The 10,690-nt window shown below is 43.0% G+C and overlaps 1 protein-coding gene across 1 annotated transcript; it reads right to left on the bottom strand.

Moving 5' to 3' along the window:
- Positions 1-2,770: 2,770 nt before the first annotated feature.
- GSTUM_00010352001 (uncharacterized protein) lies at positions 2,771-3,184 on the bottom strand (the record flags this gene model as incomplete). The annotated part of the gene is made up of 3 exons (XM_002841234.1): positions 2,771-3,002; positions 3,050-3,076; positions 3,132-3,184. The coding sequence occupies 3 exons, from the start codon at positions 3,182-3,184 to the stop codon at positions 2,771-2,773; spliced, it is 312 nt and encodes a 103-aa protein (XP_002841280.1).
- Positions 3,185-10,690: the final 7,506 nt, after the last annotated feature.

The following is a 10,690-nucleotide window of genomic DNA, read 5'->3' as shown; positions in this document are numbered from 1 at the left end:
ACCTTGTTTCAGGCATCCAGGACGATATACTGTATTGGGGTGTTGCCCGCGGTGAGTTCCGGCACCGAGCGCAGGGGTGTTGGCGAAGTTGAAGGGGTGAAGGCGAAGGAGGGTTTTTACATCCGGAAATGCGCACTATTACCGGTATTAATAGCGTTTCTCGAATCGTCATGTCTCATTTTGACCTCTTTTTTTCCATTGACCATGCTCCAGTTACATGATTTTTAGAATCAAGTATCCCTGTGCAGAACACTACTAGATACGAACCAGAGCAGAGACCGGGCAAGAAATCATGGAATAGTTATTTGAGTTTATCCAGCCATACCTATCCTCACTAGCTAGCTTAATGTTTTCTACCCCTATAAGCTCTGCTTATCCAAAGGCGCAGGGGGGGGGGGTGATGGAATAAGGCAGATGTCAACAGTTCGTAAGTTACCGAAATAATTACTCTTTCGGTTTGAGTGTCAAATGGCGAAATTTCCCTCGATTTCACACCCCACCTGCCGAATTGGTCTAGGGTGTAATTGGGCAGGTGATAATGTCAAGAATTGTGGTTTTACTTGTGACTTAGTCACTGAACCTCACTCGGCTTTTTTCTTCTTTTGAGTGTTTTTATATCGTACTATAATATACTAGAGGCTATTCCTCCCCTACAGGAACCCTTCCTAATCGCTCCGGATGTTCGGATCCTCAAAGATTTAAAGGGGAAATAGAGCTAACTCAGCTGAAGCCCGAGCCTCCCACTGCTTCAACACGTCTCTCAAAACCCGCCCTCGGAAGAATCACTCCAGAACCAGAATACCCCCTGCGAGCAACAGCAAATCAGTGGGTTGTATTATAAACGAGCGGGCACAAAATCCCACGCCAGTCTCTAAGAGAAAGAAAGCTTCTCAGCATTGAGGGTTAGAAGATATCAGGTTTTGTAAGGCTATTTTCATTTTCGGCGCTCACTCCCTAGAGTGGAACAGCGAAAGTGAGGTGTAGTGAATATTGCCTGTAGATAGCCCCTGTGCCATGGTGCTCTGGGGCTACCTTACATCCTGAAGAACAGCGCTCCAGAAACGAGAGGAAAACCAAAAGGCTGAAAAGGTGGACATATCACGCAAGTCAGACTTGTCACAAGTGTCCGAGTGCTGTGTGAGTGTGACTAATGCAAGCTCCCCGAGAGCAAGAGGCAGTTGGAAGCTATTTATTAATTTTGAAGCAGGTCTGAGGCCTTTGGCCTAACGATGCCCAGCTCCTCACAGGGTGGAGGTCTAATGTGAAGCTCACTTTTGCACTTTCAACCAAGTCAAAGATACCTATTAACTCAGATTTTTCTCTCCCCTTTCTTTTGGTTCTTCCTTCCACTCTGCCTGGCCTGTTGGGGATTCCTCATTTCTGCCAGGTCCAGGACGGGAGGGCAGAAAATGTCTAATCTGATAGATTACTAGATCAGACTGAACCTTTCAGATGGTGGTTGTAAGTTATAATGTTGTATCATACATAATAAGAGAAGAGATATAATACAACCACAACTATTGAAACAAATAAAATTAAAAATTTCACCATCTGATTGTAGGGCGTTCAGCTCTCCGGCAGTAGTGCAAGCTACTTTGGACTAATATTAACAGACCCCCACAGACCCCCGAGCGAAAAAAACGAAGAAAGCGAGAGAGAATAGTCCAAGTTCCTCTCCAGTTTTGCAAATTGTAATGCCAACCGAGGAGAGACAAAAGGGGTGGAACGTATTCAGAAATTCACATGGAATGTAACTTAACGTACATTTCTCACCCGAGGAATTCATGGGCCCGTGCATCCATTACGGTATACAGTGCCCAAAACTAGAAGCTGATCAAAAACCAGTCTGCTTCTGCTATGATAGTAATTGCTTTGTTTATCTGGCATTACAGCTGTTTGTTCGTGTGTCTTAATGTTCCCTTGGGGTCCTAGAGTGTTGTTTTTCAGTCACTTCCGGTCAACGCTGTCGTTACAGAGCACTCACTTTTAAGATACAGGTGGAATGGTTGGTTTGTACATCATGCGTATAGATGATTACTCTACGAAAGTTATGAGCAAGAGACGGGCAAGACTGCCAGGTTTCTATCGGGGTGTGCCGTGGGTGATGCTATCGGGGGGCGGCCATCTTTGATACCGCATTTTGTGAGAGGCAGAATACCAGAGGGCACTGAGCAGAAGTTTCAATGCATATCATACCTAGGGAAGAGTGCTCTAAAAAAATTAGAAATTAAAACTAATCTAGAGAAGGAAATGGAGAAAATGAGCCTACAGGTACTAAAAGGTGATGAATGATGTTGCACTGTATCATACGAATGAGAGACCAAAAAGAAAGAGAAATAATTGACCAACAAGGTTGAAGAAAAATTTAAAGAGGAAAGTAGGGATTATGGGTCATATTCCACCTAGAAGTTAATTCCTATTCACGTTCGTGCATGAGCTTGAATTTATATATCAAACATAGAACAGCAACACTTTTTTCTCTCCACATCCATTCCGCATGAATATATAGCAATCATCTATAGGACGATAGTGATGGAGCGGCTGATCTCTCATCTGAGCCCTACAACCGAAGACTCGAGAATCTTTGAATGGCTGAGCAGGCAATTTTCGATCTTGACAGGGTGCTTTAAGGATTAGCTCAATATCAACACTAGTCTGAGATTCTCGGGGACCTGCACTGTTCTCCCCACCCCGAATAATGAGATCTTTTAATCACCCGGTGATATTGATATACACGTTCTCACCCATTTCTGCTTCGTCCACGGTCTACTCAGTCGGTCCGATTAATTAGCCTAATGACAGAAGAGAACAAGCAGTAGAGATGGCGTGGAAAATCACTCTTATGCATCCACAACTTCCCATTCCAGTCTTTAGTCATAACTTCCGCTGTACCGATTAGATCGTTCCAGTAGCCTCTTTGTAGGTGGTATCCCGATACTGCCAGTTCGCCGCGTTGGCCAACGGGGAGGACTTTGGTGCGGTCGGTGGAGACCACTTTTGCTCTATCGGTGAACGTTAGCAGGAAGATGAGGGGGGTGAGGGGGCGCACTCGGTGTGTGGCATTAACCTGCCAACACTATCCACCCGCTCCCCAAGTGGGTCATCGTTGGTATCATAGTCATCCCAGAAACCGGTGAAGTTTCAGTGATCCTACACAGAGCAGATAGAGAACACTTGTGTACATTTGGTTAGAATGTAGATCAAGCGTTGAGTTTCTTGAATACACTTCTGCGCTGCCCCGTGTAATGCTGCAACCCAATGATTTATTCATGGTTTCTTTCTTACACTGCACCTTAACCAGTGTTCCCAACGGGCCAGGCCGCTCGTAGGCCGGTCTATAGGCGGGACACTTAGCATTGAACAACTGTTACCATGGAAACCATGATGTCAAATTTAGAAAAAGTTTGCAAACACTTCGCATTTGGTTTCTTTCAATTTTAATTGCTTTCTTCTTCATCCTGGGGAGCCATATAAGGGGTTTAGATTTGGTTCACTCACGAGAATGTGTATGGCTACCTATAATTTGCCAGGGTTTTTAACTTGTCCTTTCCACTAGAAATAAACCATTTGGGACAGGTGCTACTACGAGTACCGGACCGCGTAGTAATGCATAGAGAGGATTCGCTAGGCAGGTGAAAGCTTGGGAGAACGTCAGTCACGTTGAACAGAAGTTAAAAACAAAAGGGAAGCAAACATCTGGCTAAGCGAGCTCCAAAAGGCAGGTAGTACAAAGCCTCTGCTCACAGCTTATAGGTAGGCCGGGCCGGGCACGGCTCAGTTACTTCGAGGCCTATAGGCTCAGGTCCGGCTAGATCCTTGGGAATTCTCGTAGGCCAGGCCCGGCTTTCCTTCGGCCTGGCCTACCTAGCCCGTTGGGAACACTGACCTTAACCTTCGTCTCTCCTTTTTTCCATCGCTTTTCTCGTCCCTTTCCCTCCTTCTTCCGAGAAGCCACGATTTATCTTCGATTTCCTTCCACCATTGTTCTCAACACTTTTTTCATACATCAGAACCCTCTCTCACAGTCGTATCCCCGGAAAAGTTCTTTTCTTTCAGAAAATAACTTAGTATCGACATTCCCAAATATTACTATGATGACAACTAAGTCCACAATGGCACCAAGACTCTTTGGTAGGTTGAAGGCTTTATTAGGATCCTCTAGGGCTAAGGTTACCAAGTTGGTGCTAATCGTTTACCTAGCTTTCCTCACAAAGAACATAGGCAGTGTTCCCAACCGTCGGGAGGCCCGCGGGGAACTGTCAAAAACCCTGGACGGGACGAGGACTGTATGGGATGGCTGAGGACTGTAGGGGACGGCGGGGGTCGATGCGAGTGATGTTTTGTGAGGTGATGGTAAATCTTTTCTGGGTGTGATTTCAACTTGGCTAGTACCGGAGGTCTAAGTGCTAAGGCTATATAGCCCCCTACAGTCCGCCCGGTCCTCATCTTCCCGGCCGGAGTCCGTCCCGTCCGACCCCGAAGGCGGACGAACTTGACGGCTGGGAACACTGAGTTACATAGGTCTAGTTTCTACGGTCGTCGGTGCTTGCGGAGTCGAGGCAATCCGGTTTACGGATTCCCACTTGAACAGAAAGGAAATGAGGCGTCGTCACGAGCAGGAGGCTGAGAGGAAGAGACCCAAAGATAAAATCGAGACAGACAGGGGAGCCACCAACCAATTCCAAAGACCCATGAGGGTCGGGCCCCGGAGGGGCGATGTGGGAATGTGACGGGGAGGGGGCAGGGTAAACCGGGATGGAGGAGGTCCTAAAGTTTTTTAGGGGAGGGGGGTAGGAGAATGCGTGGGGCGAGCGGGTAGGGGGCGGAGGGTCGGCTTTTTTCATTTCAGTTATGATATGATACCAACCCTACCGCTGAACCCACCACTTGACCGCATTACACCCACCGATCTGTCCACATAGCCCAGCATAGCGGAACGCCCACCATCACCTCTGCAAAATATCCTCTCCAATCGAGTGACCGATGGTGACTACACAGCCTTATCGTACCTTCCTTCTTTCCTTGCTGCGCGTATCAGGCTTTGCACCTCTCATACTGCTCACTTACCTTGGGCCACTACTCATCAGCATGCGCAGGGGCCATGCCTTTTATGGGGGGAGCAACATGGGTAAGAATTTGGCTTCTATTTCCACAAACAATGGTATCATACGAGGGATGTTCGATGATGGTGCAACTGGATTTTTGTCACAATAAACTTTTATTTTATTTTTTTATCAGTTACCTGTGGTGTTCCGGGCTCTTCAATAATATTATAGTATGAATACAAATTTTCTTGACTGGTGGGATCTTGTCGAGTGCCTTAAGGTTGTACTGTATGTATTGCTTCTAAGCGCTATGGTGGGGCCGAATTCATTCTTTATGATAAGCAAGATGTCTCATTCCCTAAACCTTGAGGTGGTATGATATTCACAGAGGTCAAGGCTATCATACCAACCTGATGGATCCGTGGAGATGATTTCTATAATAATATTATTATAACATATAGTCATGCTAACTTACTCTGTTTCAGCTATGATACTGTATCAAATTCACCAGTAAATACGGCAACTACATACAGAGGAAATGTAGATAATCCAAGTATCAGAAACTAAATTGTATTCAAAGCTTAATTTTGCCCACACAGTGCTTTTCAGCTTTCGTTAGAATCCATTGAAAAGTCAAGAATTTAATGGTAAATTATGTTTTCTGTCCTCTTCTCATTCATTGTATTTATCCCAGCAGTATCCACCTCCATGAGCAATATGTGAGACAGATTCTAGGCTGTGCAAGTAGAGTTTATGATGAGTCAATATAGTGGCCCTTGATTTGGGAGCTGGTAGTACTAGTACATACATTGTAATAACTATTATTTGCTTTGTTTTTATTTTTTTTAACTTTATGGCAAAAGGCTTACAAGGGAGAGAGAGAACCCCATGGACTGGCTGGTCAGCTTGGCCTATGGCAAGTACTGCTGAGTGGGGTGGGTTACTCATTGGAGTGAAAGCTTTTTCATTTTGTCATTTTGTTTGTCTGATTTTATTGCCAATATCTAGAAATACAATACCTGTTTCCAGGAAGGTATGTCTCCAGTGACTCGGCGGGACTCATGACAGGATGGGGTGTACATGGGTACAAGTAGTAGGAAAAAAATGGATGTATCCATGATGGCTAGGAGATGCTATCTTAAAAATGCTTATTAGAGACTGGCACTTGTGAAGGACTTGCATCTACTATCATAATTTGTGTATACTATCCATCTGGAAGACTGAAATGGATGGGCATAATGTTATACTCTACGGTACTTCAACTTCAGCAAGGGCTTACAGGGGACCTTCCTTGAACGGTACACTGAATGAGCAGGCCAAGAACAGCCAGCCACACATGCACACATGCGTGCCCCTACATCAACACTAATGCAGATGTCAAATTACTCTCCACTCTATCTCAAACCTCCCCTATGAGGGATTGTGTCTAGCCCCTGAGCCGATGAGTGGATCACAGAGACCTAAAAGATCAGGTGATTCACCAGTGATAACAGGAGTAATATTTCATCACAGCGGTCCAAAAGTGATGCCTTAGGTGGCTCTTTCAGGTGTTTTGGGATCCATTTATTGATCCTCTTGAGCAAATGCCCACCTCCTCCAGACCTTGAAGTCACATCATAGTGAGCGCTTCGCTGACAACCAAATGATCCATCCTTGAACGCTAACATGTAAATCTATTTTTTTGTCCCTCAGTGCTAAGGACTCATGGCATTAGGGTTGAGGACTGGTATGTTCAGAGACTATCGTTTTACATTTTGGGTACTGGTTGGGAGACTACCGTAAATGCTTGCATCTTGTACCGTACTTGGATAGGAATGAAAAAATTGGAGACTAAAGGTGGCAAAACAGGGAATAGGAGGATGATTAATGTAGCGGCAGGTAAAAAGTGATCAGATTGTAAGGCATCTAAAACCACGGCAGTTAGTAAACACCAAAAAAGTAATTCTGAATGAAAATACGGTAGAATGGGCCATCAGTAATGCATTAGAGGAGAAGCATTCCCTGCCCTCATCAATTCCAGTGATAGCAATATAAGAGTAATTATCATACCAAGTTCCAACGGTCACTCCTTGTAGACCCATGAACCTTTCATAAATACAAGTGGATAAGGGAAAAGGTGTAGGAAACCACAGGAAGAAAGTCCTTGAAAGTGAAAAAAAAACCTGATGAAAAGAAAAATAAAGAATGCTACTTTTGCCAAACAAAAAATGTAGGAGTGCCCCCATTGCTGTCCAACTCTGTATAGAAACTGACAAAAATGAAAGTAGCTTCTTTATTCACCAACTGTAACCAAAATCCCACAGGCTACCAGGATCAGAGCTTGCCCACCAAGTAAAGAAACTTGCGTCTGATTGCTGTTGTACTAGCTGGATTAGCAGCAAACACTGTAATCTCATTGGAAGAAGCATTGCGGGTCCAAGTAATAACGGAATTGAACTCAGATTATTTGGTCCAACTAAGACTATCATGGAGGACACCTGCACGGTAATTCATCACCTCAACAAGATGAGGATAATCTATTGGAAACTTTTAGCAATTATTGTATAATAGAGCATTTAAAAACAATTTATCAGCTTACCAATCAAATTCATCACCACCCTCTAGTCCATTCCGTATAGATACGTGAACATTTGAATATATTGGATCAGATTATGTTTTAGAAGATAGATATTGGTCACCACATCACTACTATATGCGATTTTATTGCTATCATCAATGGATGTCTGGAGACCAATACCTCCTATCCTGGCCCAGACTCGTGGGGTTGCAAAAGATCTTACTCGAATCCTCACCACAGTCTTCCGAAGAGGACAAAGCATAACAACCTCTGCTTCAAGAGCCTCTAACCGGTGCGTAATTTCTTACATCTTCTGTAATTGACTGGGGATCCCATGGCCGCTGTCATTACAATAAGTTGTTTCAGGGCCACTATAGGTCCCTGTCTGCACCGATGATATCGTTGGAATAACATTTTTCAATCCTTCGGTAACAACTTCACAGTCATTCTGACCTGGAGTCTTGGAATTATTTCTGTCCACCTCACAGTAGACTAAGTCCGCTAACATCTTACGTTCAAGTAGTAGGACGAAGTATGGAAGTAAAGATGTCTGCCACAGACGTGTTGAGATTTTGATGAGAAGTTGTTAGGAGGATGGATGTAGAGATCGAGAAAGGCAGAGAGAAAATGGAGAGTATGTGAGAGAGGGAAAAGGAGAAAAGAAGTCATGTTTTGATCTACTAGCAAATGAGAGGCTGACTAAGTAGCCTAAGGAAGCGTGATCTTCCAAACCGCGAAGTAAAAACAACCTCAATATATAGTGCCATCAAGCTAGTACTACCCAAAAATGCTCAGAATAAACACAAAAATACACAGCAATAGGTACCTGTGTGGGGTAAACTGCTATCAACAATAATAATGCACCAGCGCTTCAAGTCGGTTAGCCTCCAAGAAGGTTGTTCATTGTAGGCTGCTAGCAAAATTCAACCACTTGGTATGTTTGTACTAAGATATTGTTACTGGTAGTTGATTGATACCAAATACCCCTTTTTTTTTGTTAAATCCATGGTATGATTTTAGGTACATGACAAGTACTTCCTATAAGATTAAGGCTAATGTAGAGATAGTAAATACCAGGATAAAAGCTAAAGCAATGGCTGAGGTAAAGCCCAAGGTTACTATTTTAGCATATAAGAAGAAAGTGTTCAAGGTTATTGTTAAGGGAATTAAGAAACATGTCAAGTTGCAGAATTAGTTATGTAATTAAATACTACTTTAAAATGTTATGTTACGCTACAAAGCAGTGGTGAGCCACAAATTCATGCTAAGCCACAAATTACTATTGAGCTGTAAATTACCTTTAAGCTGTCAGGTACTCTTTAGAGTGCTCCTAGCTGCGAGCTAGTGCGTGATCTTTCACAATGAGTGCCTGAAAGCGATGCCCTGGATGCCTCTTTAGGGCACATTAGAATACTTTTTTTGTTCCTCCTGAGCAAATAACAAGTTCCTCCAGGGTCTGCACATCACCACCTAGTATATAGCTGTCATCCAACACTCTGTGCATCACTTTCGCCCAACATCCAGTGCATTGCTATTGCCCAATACCTGGCGAATTGCTATTACCCAGATTCCACAGATTTGCCACCTGGGCAATTACTAGATCCATTTGTTTATCTCACGAAAAAAACTCTATCAACTATTTCTTGATTATAATACTGTACCATATTGTCAAGTTGAGTATTTCTGTACAGACTATCCTGATTTATTCATTTTACTCAAGTAATTAGACTGCTCTGTTTGATAGTATAATTTTTTGATCTTGCTCTCCAGACTTGATGTCATTCTTGTTGAGGCGGTCTAAGTATTTCTCACCATACAAGTACATAGGATGTACGCATAAGTCTGTAGAAGTCGGATATGGTTGTGATGAATGTTAATAACTTCTAAGAAAACTGAAGATCTGCTGCTGGATCAGAACCTAGAGGTTAATATTTACTTGTACCTACTACAAGTAAGACAAATAGGCTGCAGTCACTGTGTGTTCTGTGGATGGTATAATACAAGGGTTATGGGTCAAGTTTTTACACACACTACTTTATCCCTGAGCCTTGTACAGTACATACAGTACTTGAAATTGGATGGTGAGCAAAAGAACTCTGGGCTGGGATGAAATCTGTAAATACTGGGGTTGTAACCGGTACGGGTACTCGGTTATTGGTTTTGTTTTATGTTTTGTTTTAAGTATCGATTTGATACTTGGTTTGTTTTAAGTATCGTTTGATACTTGGTTTTGTTTTATGTTTTGTTTTAAGTATCAATTTGATACTTAGTTTGTTTTAAGTATCGTTTGATACTTGGTTTTGTTTTATGTTTTGTTTTAAGTATCAATTTGATACTTGGTTTGTTTTAAGTATCGTTTGATACTTGGTTTTGTTTTATGTTTTGTTTTAAGTATCGCTTTGATACTTAAGGAGTTTTACCAAAGTGTATCGATTGATACCTTTGATTAGTTTCGTTTATGCTGGACATGAACAGATTTGTATATTTAAAGACTGCCTGTTTCTATGATAGAAAAGTCAGACTTCGACAGACAGTATTTCAATATACTTGGTTGAACGGTTACTTCTTTGTTCCCCAGTACACCCTCGAAGCCTCCTTTAGTTCTCAGCTCTCACCTCCTCTCTGGTAGAGCAGGCCACCTTCCAACTATTGTATCTATTACCGATAAGGTGATTAGCACCCTGAGAACACGTTACAGGGGTAGTGAGTGATGATACACTTGATAACCAGATATTTGTGCCTGCCAGTTAGCACTTGATAAAATCACAACCCACTAGTTATTATCTTTAAAACATTCACTGAATTTCTGTGTTTTGAACATATAACCTTGCATGCACATATGGCCTATAAACTTCATTCGCTCCCCTCCTGAATCCTGTCCATGGACCAACCCTGGTACCAAGCACGGTGACATTTATTTCAACCAGCTAAAGAGTAGGTGTGTATGACCATAAGGACAGCTACAGAGGCGCTATCTCCCGAAGTACTGTCTCTCAAGTGGTCTTGACGAATAGCAGTAGGTGACAAGCAGGGATTGGTAGGCATTTTTTGTTACCCTACTCAATTTTTACTGGCGGAATACTCCTGT

The sequence above is a fragment of the Tuber melanosporum genome (genome assembly GCF_000151645.1).
Source record: "Tuber melanosporum whole genome shotgun sequence assembly, scaffold_7, strain Mel28".
NCBI classification, from domain to species: domain Eukaryota; kingdom Fungi; phylum Ascomycota; class Pezizomycetes; order Pezizales; family Tuberaceae; genus Tuber; species Tuber melanosporum.
Note: the sequence above shows the minus strand (reverse complement) of the source record. Positions and strands in the feature narration are given on the sequence as shown.